Raw genomic sequence first — 18,308 nt, forward strand, 5'->3', positions numbered from 1 at the left:
ACGTGGGGCTTGAACCCACAAACCGTGAGATCATGGCCTGATGCAGAGTCAGATGTTTAATTGTGCCACCCAGGTGCCCTGAGGCAGCATATTATTTAAGACAAATAATATTTTATAAAGGAATACTTGTGTATAAAAATACAACCAAAAGCATCAATTTGGTTTATTTCAAAAATTTTTAAAATTTTTTATTAAAGTTTTTTTAATGTTTAATTTTGAGAGAGACAGAGAGAGACAGAGCACGAGCTGGGGACGGCAGAGAGACAGGGAGACAGAGAATCCGAAGTAGGCCCCAGGCTCTGAGCTCTCAGCACAGAGCCCGACGTGGGGTTCAAACTCATGAACCGAGATCATGACCTGAACCGAAGTCAGATACTTAACCGACTGAGCCAACCAGGTGCCCCTAAAAAATTCTTTAAGTAATCTCAACACCCCATGTGGGGCTCAAACTCACAATTCCAAGATCAAGTTGGCATGCTGTACCAACTGAGCAAGCCAGGCACCCCTGAAGAGCATCCATTTGGTTTAAAAAGCAATTGTTACCTGAGGCGCCTGGGTGGCTCAGTTGGTTAAGTGTCTCACTTCAGTTCAGGTCATGATCTTGCAGTTTGAGCCCCGTGTAAGGCTCTGTGCTGACAGCTCAGAGCCTGGAGTCTGCTTCAGAATCTAGGTCTCCCTCTCCCTCCCCTGCTCACACTGTCACTCTCTCTCAAAAATAAAATAAACATTAAAAAAAATAAAAGCAATTATTATCTTAGCACCCACTAGGAAATCAAACAATGGGATGCATTCTTTGATATATTTATTACAATTACACCTTAATATACTAATATAATTGAAGCTGATAAATGCATAATTAAAAAAATATATTGTTGGGGCACGGTTGACACTTCTAAATTTTTTTTTTACCGTTTTTATTTATTTTTGAGACAGAGAGAGACAGAGCATGAACAGGGGAGGGTCAGCGAGAGGGAGACACAGAATCTGAAGCAGGCTCCAGGCTCTGAGCTGTCAGCACAGAGCCCGACCCGGGGCTTGAACTCACGGACTGCGAGATCATGACCTGAGCCGAAGTCGGCCGCTTAAACGACTGAGCCACCCAGGCGCCCCACGGTTGACACTTCTAAACTGGGTGTCACACTCAGGGTGATACTGTTTATCATTGTACTTACACCAAACATGACTTGATCTGTATTAATTGCATCTGAGACCACATATTAGGGTGCTCGATAAAGAGATTTTTATTATTTTTAAAAATTAACAATTCTTCATTTTAACCAAAAACCCCAATAAGGAATATCAGATCAATTGTTAAAAAGTGCTTTACACACCATTCTGATGATCAATAATAATTTGAAGCCCGAGGCCCTCGAGGAAATTCTTTCTGGTTTGCAAAAGCTGTGGGAGACCATTAACATCATGAGGCCAGTTACGGCAAATATTGATCTCTAAAATGTCATGGTCTCACACCCTATGGGGGGCGGGGGCTTATGGATCTGACTTAATATAGCATGTGCAGGCCTGATTATAGGACAAATCAGTTCCAAGTACTTCACACATTTATAAGCACAAGAACTAGTATATCCACCAGTGGATAAAGCTTCTGTGTAGCCACTGAAATTAGGCAAATGGTATGGTAATCCAAGGTGACTGGTGAGGTTAAGGCCTCCACACCCAAAACCATTGGATAGGATGCAACTATGAACATGGGAAAAATCTCAGAATTTTAACAGGTAAAGAAAAACCAAGGCAGACTCTACTGCCAGATTACCAAAACAAGTTCTTCAAAGACTTCCAAAGAACTCATCCGCCCAGCAGCAGTAAAGAACACTCAAGTATTTTTATCCAAACCACAGCCAAGAGCTTGATAAAGTGGGAAACAACACAGTTAAATGTTAAATGAAATTAGATTCTTCATAGTGACCACTCCTATTTCAGTATCTGCACAGAGAAGTAGAAGAGAGTTACACTGAGCTTGTGTATGCTGAAGAGTGCCACTAAATTAGCTCCTGGTGAAATTATTAACCTTTATAGATCATTTTCACTTTTTCTCCCAGGGACGCAATTCCACTTTCACTGTAACATTAGTTGGGAACATTTATTTCCTTTGTGGCTTGGTTGTGTATTTTGAGAAAGCAATCCATGGGCCCTTGCAAAAGTTCAGAACATATATCAGCATTACAAGTAATGGAAACACATAGCTGAAAGTTTTAATCACAAATTCACAACTAGAGATTTCATTCACGTATCTTAGAAAGCTAAAAAGACATGTTAAATTTTTTAACGGATCAGCAAAAATATGTGCCACAGATTCATAATTTAGAATTTATCACATAAATATATTTATAAATATCTTTTATTTGCAAAATTATTAAAACATTTCTTTCCAACATGTTTGACGTTTTCACATGTGTATTAAGGGGAAAAAACCACCCTATTTAAAATGTACCACTAAACTTTAATGTGCCATTAAACCAGTGCCACCAAAGTAAAAAAAGGAAAAGAAACATACTGCTGTGTTGGACATGCAGTTGTTACTGCAAATAGTGACAATACCTGTCCTACATGGTGATTGTACACATGCTCTTCTTTCACTTCTCAGTCATTGTCAGAACCATTTGGAGGTAAGAAGACCAATGCATCATTGAAAATATGCCCAAACGCCCTAAGACGGTATACTCCATACATCATCACATGCATCTGATTAGGAGTCAGTCCATTAAAAGTAACAGCCATATCCGAACAGCATCCTTCTACCACCAGGTTGGGGTGATTAGTCATTGCCTCTTTAATAAAAAGCCCAATGGATTTGGTATTAAATACATCTTTTCCTTCAGAATCTTCTGCATTTTCTGCAAACACTCCAGCATATTTCAGGCAGACTGCTAGCTGCTTATCTTCAGATATCTTCCAAATCATCCCTCCCTGTTCAGGACACTTTTCAGGGATACTGAGAAGGCTGTTAAGCCTTTTCATGGATTCTATACTTAAGACAATGCCTCCTTCCACACTCACGTATTCAAGGTCTCCAGATTTTATAGTGTGGCCTAGATAGAAAGGTTGTGATGGATCCTTTTTTAACAAAAAATACTTTAAGTTTTCAATAATAGCAAATGTAGAGGGGCGTGCAAGGAAGAACCAGTTGTATTGGTCTCTGTATTTATCAAAGGCATATTTGTAAGCTTTTCTCATCATCAACCACATGTCATTTGTTTCCATGTTAATTGACTCAAACACTTTAACATTTTCAGAACTGAAGAATTCTGCTTTGTCACAGTGTTTGGTCCAAGTCTCCTTCACTGCAGCCCAAAGACTCACATCTTTGGGTTTTACAAGAATGATACAGTATACTCGAAAGCTCTTACTGAGCTCCATGCGTTCATCCTCTGAAATCTTCGAGATATCTTCTTTATTAGGAGCTTGTAGGTGATGATGCTCATGGTGCATTCTGTTTCCATGACCAATCCTAATGTGTCCTAGCATAGTGATCAAGGCACAGAAAATGCTTCCGAGCATCACACCCTTCAAAAATGAACTGCTTTCAGAAAGCATTTTTCCTATAAAGAAGAAAAAAGATCCTTAGGATACTTAATAGAAAAGGATTAGTCTAGTGATTTGATTTGGTATGCCTTATAGACTTACATTTTGCTCTTAACATTAAAAAAAGTTCCCAAGTTTGAAATCAAGTTAGTTGCATAGAATACCAAGAAGTCTAAGAATCTTTAGCTTCCAATGGTATCTGATTACTGTTCTGTATAAACTGGAACTTTCCAACAACACCTCTATGCACTAGAATTTTCTGGGAGGCCATTTTTGCACTTCTTCTACGGGGATTTAATTAACTAAGTACTAAATCAAAACATTAACTCTAAAAATCAATGTTGTAGAGGTTGTCAGTCCGTCATTCTCTTTAAAGGAATTTCACTTCACAAGCTTGCTTATATTAAATATTTCTGTAGATATGAATGGACTTTATATCAAAACCTTAAATTGAACAGATAGAACCACCTATAATTAGCAAATCACCAATGACATCTGTGCTAGCATTTCTGTTCTTAACCTAGTGCTTTATTTAACTGATGGCTGCTGTCCTTAGGTGTTCTGAGTACATCTAAATCAAATTTCTTGAGATTGAAACCATACATGTTAATATTTACTCTTTTGCTCCTAAGACTAAATGGTTTCTGATACAGTAACCCAACTAACTGATGTAATAAAAGCCCATAATGAAAATAGTTAAATTATTTAGATGAGAACTGACTCAATATAGGCATATCTGGAGAACCATTAACCAACATCTTTATTGCCTCCAAAGGCATTTTCTTATTCTGGAAGTAAAAAGAGAAAAGTCTACACTTTTATTTCAATCAGAAATTAAAAGAAAAGCCAACATTAAATACAACTGTTGAGATTTCCCAATCTTCTATCTTCACAAGAAATGTTCTACTGAGCTACTTAGATTTTTCTCTTTGTCTCTTAAAGCTGAAAGAAGCCTTAGAAGCCACCTAATACCATTTCTCTCACTTTACAGATAGGGAAAGAGAGGGTCTACAGAGGTTAAGTAACTGACCCAAAGTCACACAGTCAGTGGTAGAACTAAACCAGCAATCAGATCTCCTGAGATCAGTGTAATGCTTTTTCTATTACAGAATAGTGATCTGAACAGTGCTTCTATTCATACTGTTGAAAATTTAATAGATGGGTTACTGGATAACCTTGTTTTCCTACAAATGAAAAAAATATGGGATTTGTTAACCGTAATTGACATTTTGCACCCACGATCAACATCCTGCTAGAAGGAAACCACCCCTTTGGTTTTCTTCTAGAGGAAATGGACTTTGACTTCTACTAGGACAAGGTGTGGAATAGTTTGACAGATGTAATTCGTGAGTGGGGGAGGAAGGGTGAGCAAAGAGGCTGGACGGTTTTCCTATGTCACTCACAGAACTTGGTCAATACACAGCTCTATGAAGAAAGAGAACTGACAGAAAATAAGCTCTGCTTAGTATCAGAATTCTCAGATGCACTCTAAAAGTAATTTATATAGGATTTTGACACTTCATATTATACAATTTTCATTATTTCTAGCCAATATATGATAATCCACACGTGTCTCTTAGTTTGATAATAGCATATCTAGATCAGAATTCTTCCTGATGGGGATACTACTCATGGATCATTTGCATAAATTATTCTAAGGAGATTTTTTTTTTCCATCAGGGGAGGCAAAAAAATGTAACACTGAAGATGTACATGATAGGATATTTGTTGCAGAGGAGAGGGAAACTTAAAACTGCACACAGGCATAAATGAAGCAGAAACTCCCAGAGTGGTTTCTGAGATGGCATCTTTTTAGAAGGTGAAAGTGGCTGGATGGAGTATGGAAAAGGGAGAAGAACGAAATAGAGAAAAACGAGAGGGAGGACGTGGTCACCTCAAAACCCCACTGAGGGGCCAAGGCAGCACCTCCAGGAAGGCAGTTCTCGGTCTCCCCGACTAACTACTGCACCCCCAACACCTGCCCGGGGATCCGGCGTGGAGCATGCTGGGAGTGGGCCAGGGCCCAGGCCTTCCCCCAGGAGAGGGGCGGGGTCGATCCGCTCCGGGGTCCGCGCAGGGTGCGGGCCGACGCCCCAGCACTCACCCGCGTCTACAACGGCTCAGGGGCGGGAAAGCGCAGCCGCGCACGGCTTTCCTCTCACGTTCGCGCGCCACACGCTTACGCTCCTGGTCGGGCTGCTCTAGCTGCAGGCGGTGTTCTCTCGTTGGTTTCGCTAAAGGTGGGGAGGGCCAGGAAGTGAACGCCGCTACGGCGCGGGTAGCGGGGCGGGGCGGGGCGGGGCAAAGGAACCCGCGGCCAGGCGGAGCGGCCGGCCCGGGCTGACGTCGGAAGGGCCGGCACGCACGCGGCGCTCCTTTATTCCCCGCCTCCCGCGGAGTTCACAGAAGCGCGTCTAGCTGGCGTGACCCGCACGCTTGCCTGTATCCAATGGGACGCCCGGAGGCGTGCGTGCGTAAGAGCCGCTGACACCTCCCGCCTCTTCACCTTCTTGGCGTGGAAACCGCGAGGGTGAGGTAGAGCATCGCTGCTGGCAGCGCTTGTGTCAGGTTTCTCGGTGGTTTCTCTCACGTGCTCCTGCATCGTTGCACCTTCATATCGACGAGAGGGTGCGCCAGCCCGTATTCCTGGGCTGGGACCAAAGTGCAAGCCACTGAAATATTCCTCGAATTATGAGGGCAAGGATTTTCTGTGGTTATTGGAATGGCATCTGAAGCCCCACTGACTGGAATCCAATCCTGTCTTCACCGCGTCCTTTGGTATGCTGGGAAAGTTACTTCACCTCGCTATGCCTCAGTTCCCTCCTTTGTAAAGTACAGAAAATATCACAGTAGTGCTAGGAGATTAAATGAGTGCATATGACTCCGTTAGCAAAAGACCAAGCACAGAATAAGCATTCATTAAATGTTGGCTATTACTATTATTCATCCCTGTATCACTGGCACCTCGCTTAGTGCCAGCGCACAGTAGACAATACATGTTTGTGGAATTAATGAATGTTAGAACTACAAATGAGACTAGGACCAGAAAGGAAAGGAACTTCCTAAAGGCCACACAGTAATTAATGTTGGAAGTGAGACTAGAATCCAGGTGTCCTAATTACAAGTGCAGAACTCTGTTAAACACATGATCTTTTAAAATTCTTTTTTTTTTTTTTTTTGTGGTAGCGAGGGTTTTTGCTAAAAAACACAATTTACCCCAAATATTTAAAATGACTAGGTTCCATCCAGATAACATTGAGTGGTGACTGTCTTGGGTCTGAGTTCCTAAAGATAAATGTTTTGAGTATTGACAGTGACCCAGTTTAAATAGACTGAAGGTTTCCTGAGGCACCGAAACAACAAATAGATACTAGGCAACTACTATCCTAGCAGCACTAACCTAAATTCTGGAGATACAGTGGTGAACAAAATTGGCCCCCTGCCTTCATGGAGCTCTTAGTTTAGCAGGGAAGAAAGACATTGAACAATTCATTACAAATAATTATAGTGGTGGTATGTTCTGTGAAGGAATACAAAAACAAGTTTTAGAACTGGAAAGGAACTTAAGACGAGTATCTCCACTGTGTTTTGTTAAATGCTATATATTGTCATTGTCACATATATATAAACATATGTATGTATATATGGACATACATAGTTCAGTGAAACAAGTTGCAGAATAATGTGTATAGTATGATTATACTGTGGTCTAAACAAAATTTTATATATGTGTGCATGTTTGATCTGTATGAGCAGGGAGAGTTGTGGAAGACTGGGCAGGCTGTTAATAAGATTACATCAGGAGGTTGAGGTGGAGGTGATTAGCTTTGTCTTTCTACATCCTTGTAATGCATTGTTTCACTAGTTATAATAAGCATTTGTTACTTTTGAATTTGAAGAACAGCAAATAAAGGGATCTTCAAAATGAGAGGGACAAAGAGTAAAAGGAAAAGTTACCAAAAAAAGTACCGTTTTAAGGACAGATTGACATGGCATTTAGAATTCAGAGACTGACAAAGTGACAGTTTAAAATGCCACTTCTGGGGTGCCTGGGTAGCTTAGTCTGAAGCATCTCATTTCGGCTCAGGTCATGATCCCAGGGATCATGGGATTGAGCCCTGTGCTGTCAGTATGGAGCCTACTTGGGATCCTCTCTCGCTGTCTCTGCTCCCTCTCTCAAAATTAATAAATAAACATTAAAAAAATGCCACTTCTTTCTAGTACAGGAAGGTATGCCAAACTGGAACTACTGATAACAGGATGCTCTGAAGGAGAATAAACCATGGGATATTTAACATCAAAGGCACTGTTATTGAGAGGTTGTCCAAGAACCCAGTTCTCTACTTAAAGCAGAGCTGAAATACACTTAATCATTGGAAGTGAAGTTAGTAAGGTGATTGACTTGTAGTTAGGTGATTGCATTTTTAAAACACCATTCCACAATGTAGCCCTAATTTAAAAATACATGCAAATAGTATCTATTAAAATTAAGAATATTTATACCCTTGGCTCAGCCAACCCACTTATAATCTCTCTCCCAGAAATTAAAGGCCCAGAATGTAAGGCTAAATGTATTGTTGTCTTATAACAGCAAAAGTGGGAAACATCCATCAATAAGAGAATGGTTGAATTAGTTATAGGGCATCCATGCAGTGGAATATTTAGCATAAGATAAACAGTTTATTTCACTTACCTACATTAAGCACTTCACTAAAAACATTAACCTGAACCTTATGCAGGTTGCTTTTGAGTTTGGTTGCCCTCATGTACCCAGCATGTAAGGCAAGATTGCATTTAAAGCTGATAATGCTGCATTTTTTTCTTAAAGTTTTTTTTTACATTTATTTATTTTTGAGAAACAGAGTGAGACAAAGTGTGAGCGGGGGTGGGGCAGAGAGAGAAGGACACACAGAATCTGAAGTAGGCTCCAGGCTCTGAGCAAGCGGTCAGCACAGAGCCTAATGCGGGGCTCAAACCCACAAACTGTGAGATCATGACCTGAGCCCAAGTCGGATGGATGCTCAACTGACTGAGCCACCCAAGTGCCCGAATACTGTATTTTTGATAAAGACCTCCTGTCAAGTGCATGGATTATTCAGCATGAGAAGTCATAAATTTCTAGTATTTGGCGATTTACTTGCATGTGAGCACTAAAATTTTCTAAATCTGGGGGTGCCTGGGTGGCTCATTTGGTTAAGCGTCTGACTCTTGTTTTCATCTCAGGTCACGGTCTCACGGTTCATGAGTTCGATGCCCCGCATCAGGCTCTGCGCTGACAGTGCGGAGCCTACTTGGGATTCTCTGTCTCCCTCTTTCACTGTCCCTCCCCTGCTCGCTCGGTCTCTCTCAAAAATAAATAAATAAAACTTTAAAAATAAATAAATAAATAAATAAATAAGTAAATAAATAAAAAATTCAAAATCTGTCCAAAGGCCTTTAGGAAATTAATCTGGCTTTCCACAACAGTTCACTGGAGTAGTAAATATTGAAGAAAACCTAAGGTAGATTGTTTTCTGCATAACATCTTTTTGGAGGGTTAAAAATGTTTCTATGTTTACCAAAATTAAGTACCTGTAATGTATGTACCTCTTCTGCCCAGAGTTTCACAACTCTTCGTCCTCAGTAAACAAATTCCCTTGTCTGGGCAAATTCATTATTGTTTCCATTTGAGTATAGTTGGTCCCTAAACGAATCTAATTTGTGTTTTCAGGCATATTCATGCTTGTAATTTCATTTCCAAAATGCTTTTCCACTTGATGGCCATCTGAGAGTTTTCTTAAAAAAAAACACAAATGATTCACCTGCCAACAGATACATATTAAGTATTAACAGTATGTCAGTCACTGTGCTAAGTATTGTTTCTTTTAAAAACTTTTATTAAGGGAAATTTCAAACACATTCAGAAATAGAAGAGTGTAATGAAACCACATGTAGTTTTTTTTTTAAATATTTTGTTTTTAAGTAATCTCTACGCCCAACATGGGGCTCAAACTCAGAAGCAAGAGTAGTGTGCTCCACCGACTGAGCCTGCCAGGTGCCCCTGAAATCACATGTACTTTTTAAGGAAGCTTCAATGTCATGAGTTCAAAGCCAGTCTTGTTAAATCTATACCCCTTCTATTTCTCTCCTTTCCAGATTGTTATGAAGGACCTTCAGGACATCATATAATTTCACCCAAAAACATTTCAATGTGTATCTGTAAGAGGTAAGAGCTTCTTTAAAAAAAAACCCACAATACAACTAGACAACTGAAAAATTAATTCCTTAATATAATCAAACATCTAGTGTTCAAATTAATATGTTTCTCTGTTCTTTGTGCTTCTTATAAATGGGTAGTTAGATCTAAAGTAGGATTGTCAGATTTAGCAAATAAAAATACAGGGCACCCAGTTAAGAGTGAATTTCAGATGAATAATGAATACTTTCTAGAAAAAGTATATCCCAAATACAATGCATGGGACATACCAAATATTGCATAGGACATGCTTACACTAAGAAAATTATTTGTCGTTTAACTAAAATGTGATTTTAACTGGGCTTCCTGAATTTTATCTGGCAACCATAACCCTAATCTAAAAGCTTTGTTTGATTAAGGTTCAGTTTGGGGTGGGGTGGGGGACAAAATTAACTTCAGGAGCCACGTAATGTCTGGTTTTCTCTGTGATGATAGCTGCATTGATGCCCAATGCCTAGATCTGCAGTTCATTAGGGTCATAATATGGCGATCTTCTAATTTTCCAAGGCATATTTTTTCCACTGATTTTTATTTTTTAGCTTTTTTTAAAAGTAAGCTCCTAATCCCAACTTGGGGCTTGAACTCACAACCTGGAGATCAAGAGTTGCAAGTTCCACCAACTGAGCCAGGCAGGTGCCCTTCAAGGCATATTTTTAAGAGGAACTTTGGTGTGGTGATTAAGAGGTCAGTCCTGAATCATGCATAGGAGAAAGACTTGGCTTGAGCTTTGGGTCAGCTGCTTTCTGGCTGTGTGACCTAGGGCAAGTTAGTTTGCTCCTCTCAGCCTTAGCTTCCTCATCTGTAAACCAAGGCACATTGTAGTACCTATGTCATAGGAGTTTGTGATGATCAAATGAGTTAAGGTATGTGGAGGATTTAGAACAGGGCCCAGCACACAAAGTAGATGCTCATGAAAGCTAGCCCTTATGAGACTCTTGAAGAGTTATGTACTTTAAAATTCGGCATTTTTTTAATATTAGAAACTTTAAATCCTCCATTCAACAGTTAGGTCTTATTTTCACATTAATAAAAACAGTAAAGATTTATTGAGTGAATAGTGTCTCATATTTGTCCAATGCTTTGCAGTCAACAAAGGCCTTCTTCACATATATCCATTCTCATTTGATCCTCATAGCAGCCTTTTACTTGTTTATTTTTTAAACTTTTTTTAAAATGTTTATTTTTGAGAGAGAGACAGCTACAGAGTGTGAGTGGGGGAGGGGCAGAGAGAGAGGGAGACACAGAATCTGAAACAGGCTCCAGGTTCAGAGCTGTCAGCACGTAGCCCGATGTAGGGCCTAAATCCATGGACCATGAGATCATGACCTGAGTCAAAGTCAGATGCTTAACCGACTGACTGAGCCACCCAGGCGCCCCTTCATAGCAGCCTTTTAATTGGAAGGACTGGTGTTATCCGTTTTTTACATCTGAAGAATTTTGGGTTTACGGATATGATTTGCTTAATGTGTAATACAGCTAGAAAGTCATACAATAGAGCAGGGACCGAGTCTTAGCCCAAGACTCTTTTGATGGAAAACATTAAGTAAAACTGTGTGGTCCTCCCTCTGTGCAGCGTTTTCATTTTTTGGCTCCAGTGACATCTGCTATCTTGTTTTCCTTTTCAACTTTTCATCTGTTTCTCAAACTGCTCCCTCCCATCCCCATCCCAGGGGTCTCTTTCTTTTCTTCCTGAATGTAGTTGTTCGTCAAGGTTCTATCCTTGGGCCATTTTTATTGCTGTATTCTCCCCTTATGATATCTACTCAGTAGTTTCATTTATTCAAATATCATTCACTCGGGGAAGATGATTTCTAAATCTGTATTCCTGGCCTTTACCTCTTCATTGAGTTTTGGACCCCAAATTTCAGTTGCCTGCTTGATATCTCCATATGGCTGTTTTAGACAGAATCTTGCATTCAGTTGATCTGTTTATCTGGTCCTGCTTTTAACCAATCAACTATAAACAAACAAGGAGGACATGAGGAAATTTGAATACTTACTGATGACATTAAGTATTTGATGGCATTAAAGGCTTAATGTTAATATTTTAGTTAAGATAATTGTATGTGGCTATGTGAAGAGTATCTTTTAGAAATAGATACTGAAGTGTTTATGGATGGTATCGTATTTATGGGATTTACTTTGAAATAATCCAGTTGGGGAAAGGGGAAAGGAGGACTAGGTAAGGCTCTTGATGAACCGAGATTGGCCGTGAGTTGATAATCGTTGAGCTGGGTAATGGGTATAGGGCTTTAATACCCTATTCTCTCAGTTTTTCTCTATGTTTGAAAATTTTAATTATAAAACATTTGAAAGATTAAATAGGTCCCAAACCAAATTGATCAACCTTGCCTACATATCCATCTCCTGACAGTCATATTCCTATTAATGTCACCTATCTTCCCAGTCACTTATTATGAAAACCTAAAGCTCTCTTGGTTTCCTCCTCCCTGACCTCTGCATCCAACCAACTGGTAAGTTAGGCTGAAACTCCCTTCACAGTGAATCCTGTTTCAATCCTTTCTTTTCCATTCCAACTGCTACTATTCTACTAAGTCCTTCATTACTTCTTGACTAAATTGGTGTCATAGCATTAATACATTTCTCATTTCCAGTCCCTCCTCACTTGGTATATGTAAAGCATCTAGCATAGTGCTTGGTGCTTAGTCCCTTCTCTCTTTTTCCTGACTTGTGAATTCACCTTCCTTGCTCCTGCTTAACCCTATGATGACGTCTCTCTTCCCTGAGAAGACTGTCCCTCTCTCTCTTTCAGCATTGCCTTCTTCCCTATCCCACCTGGATCCTGCAACCTCACTGCTGCCTCCACTCCACCCCCAGCTGCCATGCTTTGTGGAGGAAGTGTGTGTCTCTGCATAAAGACTGATTTCTCACTTCCAAAATTAGATATAAGAGCAGGATTTTTCCTAGCTGTAGGTGAGGGGGCCTTTACATACAGACAAAACAGGCATACTAAGTGTGAGTAAAAGAGAAGCAGGTCTCAAAGCTGCCTCTTTTCCCCCCCACCAGCTCAGTGGGGAAGAAAAGGGAGAATGTCTGGTTTAGATAGATCAGCTTCTAGAGCCAGGCAGGGGCAAGTAAATGCTGGCGGCAAAGAAGAGCTGGGTGGAGAATATTCCAGCAAGTGGGGGGCTTCTTGAGGAAACACATCTTGCCTAGTCTGGCGAAGGGAGGAAGAGCACGAACTGCCTCCACTGGGTCTCAGAGGTGTCACCTCAGCAGTATGGATTGGGTGAGGGTCACGTAACCCAGGCCCAACCGAGGAAAATGGCTGCAGAACTCTTGTTTTTGGCAGCCTGGCTGGGTGTCATTCTGTCTGTAATGGAGAGCAGCCGGGCATCCAGGGCTGGGCTGATCAAGCACAAAGAACTTTTATCCTTTAAAAAGAAAATGCTATAAGTCAATCACATTCTTACATTTTAAGCATAACACTTGCAACTAAAACCAAAGTGCCATATTATAATCAAGATGCATCCGCTTATTTTATATTTAAGGCCCACAGGCTTCAACTAATTTAGGGGACCATCTGCTGAGGAAGAGAGAAAGTCTAATTACAAAGTGGCATTTGTTTGCAGGCTAAGGCCTCAGAAGGGTTTGTCCTGGGGACCTCAACAAATGTCCTGTGCCCGTGCCCAGTGCTCCCAACCCTACCACTTAGGTAGATAGAGCACAGCTTTGGAGTCCGATAAGATTCAATTCTTCCTCCAACATTCACAGCCTGGGTACCTTGAGCCACAGGACTTCTGAGGTTTGAGTTCCCTCACTGTCCTCATATGTAAAATGGGAATTCACATACCCGCGGTTGTTGGAAAGATGAAAGGAGATCAAGTGCCAGAGGCAGCCTAGAACTACCACTTCCTTTCCTGTGACCCATAACTTCATTCTCCATCTTATTCCCTCTGAGCCTTGCTCTTGCCTTCTTTGCTTCATACCCACTTCCATGTGCATAGACCCCAGGCATGCTTTTAAATGGATCTTTGAATAAAAGATAAAAAAAAAAAAAGAATTTTGTTTGAATGCTGTCATTTGTTCACCTCCCCAGAAGGTAGAGGAGTGAAATGGAATTGCCTTGGGACACGGGTCAGAAGGCAGTTTTGCCTGTCGTGTAGTGTGCTGAACAAACGTGTTCTCAGAGTCCTCCTGTCCTGTGGAAAGGATTAGATCAGTCAGCTGGGAGAGGTGCTGGTTGCAGCTCAGAGGTGGGGGTAGCCGGGGAAGCAGGTTGGTTAGAAATGAGGAATCTGGGAATGGGGATGCTTTTAGATCTTAACTAGACAACTGCTGCTGAGGTGACAGCTTTATTTCAAGTGAGAATATGAATTTGGCTGTATTCCTAGTGAGAACCTAATGCTCAAAATCTCCTCTAAATCAAGAAACAAAATTAAAGAGTGATGACTGAGATTGGCAGAATGTAATCGCTGCAGCTGAGTAACAGATACCTGCAACTTAATTGCATTGTTCTCTATCCTTTTGTGTATATTCAAAAATACCCAAAAGTAGAAGGTTTTTGTTTCTGTGACAAGTGTGGGACAATAGAGGTCACTCAAGAACTGGGAATTTTGACTGCCATGTCAGAAAAGCTAGTAGAAGATATTTGGACCAAAAGAATTCCCTAGGGGAGATGTGATTTCTATAATGCATTTCTAGTGAACTGCATTTATTTGAAGGATTAAATAGCATGCAGATAAAATATTAGGTGGATAAAATATAAATTGACCTCATGAAACTTTTGGTAAGATATCCCAACCACTGTTTTTTAGGGAATTCAGTTGCTATAGGATTGTGACCCTCTTTCCTCTGAGTAGATACTGCCTTAGAAATAGGAAACAAAGGTAGAGATAAAGGTGGTTAGGGATATTATTTTGACATTTCAAAAGCATGATTTCTTTTTTTTTTTTTTTTTTTAATTTTTTTTTTTTTCAACGTTTTTTATTTATTTTTGGGACAGAGAGAGACAGAGCATGAACGGGGGAGGGGCAGAGAGAGAGGGAGACACAGAATCAGAAACAGGCTCCAGGCTCCGAGCCATCAGCCCAGAGCCCGACGCGGGGCTCGAACTCACGGACCGCGAGATCGTGACCTGGCTGAAGTCGGACGCTTAACCGACTGCGCCACCCAGGCGCCCCTCAAAAGCATGATTTCTTAGGGATGGGGAGTGGCTAGTTTTTCAAAAAACAAATCTTTACAAAAGATCCAAAGGGAGGAATGCACAGTGAAATCTCCAAGTGGAAGATTATATGAAAGTGTTCTTGACAATAAAAAGCATAGCTGATGGGAATAAGCTATAAGGAAATCTCATAGCCATGGCCCCATTACTGAATGACCTAAAGACCTTTTATTATAGGTAACGTACACGTGTGTTTGACACTAGAGTAGTTACTGGGATTGATTGTGTTACTCAGGAGACCAAATCTTACCCCCTGCTAGGACTGGCATTTTGGAAGGTATAGGCGGAGACTCTAAGGGACACCCATAATCCATTCTGTTGGGGCTGGCACTGGGAGAGAGTGTAAAGCTAACATCGAATAGGGAAGAAAAATAGTTGGTCCTCAGAGACTTTCCTTCTTCTTCTAGGGAGAGGGTTGATCAGCCTGCTGACAGTGAAAAAATGAGTCAAATGACTCCTTGTCAAGAGGTTTTCCTTTCTACGTGAAGGAAGGAAAATGAAAATAGCAAGTTCTTACGGTGGTGATGGTCGCAGAACAACACATTTCAGGGTGACAGCTGAAGAGGCAAGGTACGCTCCTGACAGGATCAGCTACATAATTTGCAGGACCCAGTGCAAAATGAAAATGTAGGACCCCTTATTCATGAATTATTCAGAATTTCAAAATAGTGACAATAGAGTATTAAACTAAACATGGGCTCTTGTAAGCATGGGGCTCTGTGTGACAGCATCGGTTGTATGCCCATTAAGCTGACCTTACTCCTGCTGCCCAGGAGCAGTGATAGCAAAAATTCAGAAGGCATTAATGGAAAACTATAAAGCAGAAAATCAAGATAATCTAAAATCCCACCACCTGGAAATAACTGTTGTTTTCATTTTGATATATATCCCAGAGATTTTTCTCTATCTCTATATATCTATATCTATATAATATTTATGTGTCTATATATAGACATGTATTTATATGATTTTTATACTATGGAAATGGTATACATTCTTTTCTGCAGCCTTTAAAAAAATTGTTTTAAATGTTTATTTATTTTTGAGAGAGAGACAGAGCACAAGCAGGGGAGGGGCAGAGAGAGAGGGAGACCCAGAATCTGAAGCAGGCTGCAGGCTCTGAGCTGTCAGCACAGAGCCTGATGTGAGGCTCGAACCCAAAAACCACGAGATCATGACCTGAGTGGAAGTCAGATGCTTAACCAACTGAGCCACCCACGTGCCCCTGTAGCCTTTTTTAACACTTAACCATATTTTAGAGAGTTTTCCATGTAGCTCATTTCAATCCTATTGTATAGAGGTTCCATTTAACCAAACCCTATTGTTGGGTGTGTGAGGAGTGTTGAGTTCTTCATTATTACAAGTGATGCACACTGAATATCAGTAAAGCTGATTGAGGATGGAATAAATTAATCAGTGCAAAGCACTTCACAGAGTACTTAGCAAAGAGCAAGCTCCTTATAAATGTTTATGTTATTTTTATATTGTCAAATAGCCCTCTATATAAAGATGAACTAATTTACATTCCCAACCACAGGGTGAGATGGCTTGGTTTCCCTAACTCCTTGCCAGTTTCAATTTTTGCCTTTTTGTATTTCTTTCTTGGTAAATGGCCCCTTCATGTTCTTTGATGGTTCTTCTTGGATTCCTCATTGCTTTAAAATTTTTAATTGATTTCTGTATTGGGCTATCAATCCTTTGTGATATGAATAACAAGTACTTTTTTCTCTAGTTTTTTTTAATTTTTAAAAATGTTTTATTTTTGAGAGAAAGAGAGAGAGAGAGCATGAGCAAGCAAGAGTGGGGGAGGGGCATGGAGAGAGCGGGAGACCCAGAACCCGAAGCAGGCTCCAGGCTCCCAACTGTCCGCGTAGAGCCGGATGCAGGGCTTGAACTCAAGAACTGTGAGATCATGACCTGAGCCGAAGTTGCATGCTTAACCAACTAAGCCACCCAGACGCCCCTCCTAGTTTTTTTTAATGCTTGATTTTGTTTGCTTTAACCTTACAGATGTTTTTCAGTTTAATATGGTGAAATCTGTCCCATCTTTTCCTTAGGATTTCTGTCTTTGCTGCCCTCCTTTAGAAAGTCTTTTGCCACAGAACAGGCTTAGAATTCAGTGGTGGTGAAGCCTTTCCCGCCTTATATTAACTCCATCAGGTTTCCTCTGAGGCTTCATTCTTCCTGGGCATGGTTTTTCAAATTGTATCAATGGAGTTCACAATACTAGACTACTTTAAATGTGTATGGGGGTTGGTGCCTGGGTGGTTCAGTTGGTTAAGCATCTGACTTCAGTTCAGGTCATGGGCTCAGGTCATGATCTTGTGGTTGGTGAGTTTGAGCCCTGATTTGGGCTCTCTGCTGTCAGAACAGAATCTGCTTCGGATGCTCTGTCTCCCTCTTTCTCTGCCCCTCCTCCTCTCATGCTCTCTCTCTCTCTCTCAAAAATAAATAAACATTAAAAAAATGTATATGGGAGGGGAATACTTTTATTAACTTTAAATCTACTTGTGAAGACACAAGATATATATATTAAAAATGAGTATTGTCTATCTTCTTCCAACCCAGAAAACACTTTTGCTCTTTTTATATTTTCTGCCTTTATTTGCTTTCTAGGGAGAGTTCTGTCTTTACTGGAGCTATTCTTTTGGGGATCCAACCAAAGATAAATTGAATTTCAGATATATTTATTTGGGGTTAGAAGGATATATTTATGTGGTTTGCTATCATTTCGGCATATAGTTAAGTTATTGGTGGCTGTACCAGTGTAGAAATGACTTATGGGAATACTCTTAAAGCAGTAAGTCTAAAGTTTATTTAAAATTAGTCATTACATGAGTGCCTGGGTGGCTCAGTTGGTAGTGTCTACCGTGGTTTTGGCTCAGGTCATGATCTCACGGTTTGTGGGATTGAGTTCAGGGCTCAATCGGGCTGTGAGCTGACAGTGCAGAGCCTCAGAGTCTGCTTGGGATTTTCTCTCCTCTCTCCTCTCTCTCTCTCTCTCTCTCTCTCTCTCTCTCTCTGCCCCTACCCCTACCCCCACACTCATACTCACACATCTCTCTCTCTCAAACATTAAAAAAATTTAAAAAGATTAGTCATTACGTAAAAAAACTTGACATAGCCTAAAATCACAGTTTACATATAAAAGAAATGATAGAGGTTTGATAGAGGTTTCCCCAAATTTGACAACAATCCAGAATATCTACATGACATTAATCATTGATGGGTTGGGAAGCCGGAAGAAACTTTTCTAAAGTCTTAGGAAAAACTAAATTGTTTCCCTCTTCTTTCTATAAGACATTATAGTCCAAAAGTGATACCTGATGAAGAGGTAATCAGAAGATA

General features: G+C 40.5%; 1 protein-coding gene and 1 long non-coding RNA gene across 3 annotated transcripts in view; one reads left to right on the forward strand and one right to left on the reverse strand.

Moving 5' to 3' along the window:
• Positions 1–2,339: 2,339 nt before the first annotated feature.
• C1GALT1C1 (C1GALT1 specific chaperone 1) lies at positions 2,340–5,837 on the reverse strand. 2 transcript variants are annotated; one of them, XM_049644792.1, is made up of 2 exons: positions 5,645–5,837; positions 2,340–3,557 (listed from the first exon to the last, which is right to left on the reverse strand). In XM_049644792.1, the coding sequence occupies exon 2, from the start codon at positions 3,550–3,552 to the stop codon at positions 2,599–2,601; it is 954 nt and encodes a 317-aa protein (XP_049500749.1). In that variant the 5' UTR covers positions 3,553–3,557; positions 5,645–5,837; the 3' UTR covers positions 2,340–2,598. The 2 variants fall into 2 exon arrangements, with proteins under 2 accessions (XP_049500749.1, XP_049500750.1); XM_049644793.1 differs by lacking the exon at positions 5,645–5,837 and adding an exon at positions 5,435–5,631.
• Positions 5,838–6,016: 179 nt separating this feature from the next.
• The window catches only part of LOC125932279 (uncharacterized), a 31,544-nt gene continuing 19,252 nt past the window's right edge, over positions 6,017–18,308 (forward strand). The window contains exons 1-2 of the long non-coding RNA XR_007460571.1: positions 6,017–6,318; positions 9,676–9,745. This is a non-coding gene — a long non-coding RNA (uncharacterized LOC125932279). The remainder of the gene's footprint in view (positions 6,319–9,675; positions 9,746–18,308) is intronic.

This window comes from Panthera uncia, chromosome X (genome assembly GCF_023721935.1).
Source record: "Panthera uncia isolate 11264 chromosome X, Puncia_PCG_1.0, whole genome shotgun sequence".
Lineage (NCBI taxonomy): Eukaryota > Metazoa > Chordata > Mammalia > Carnivora > Felidae > Panthera > Panthera uncia.

Bases quoted from the DNA above. Each gene is read 5' to 3' on its own strand.
- C1GALT1C1 (XM_049644792.1), bottom strand. From the start codon at position 3,552: ATGCTTTCTGAAAGCAGTTCATTTTTGAAGGGTGTGATGCTCGGAAGC.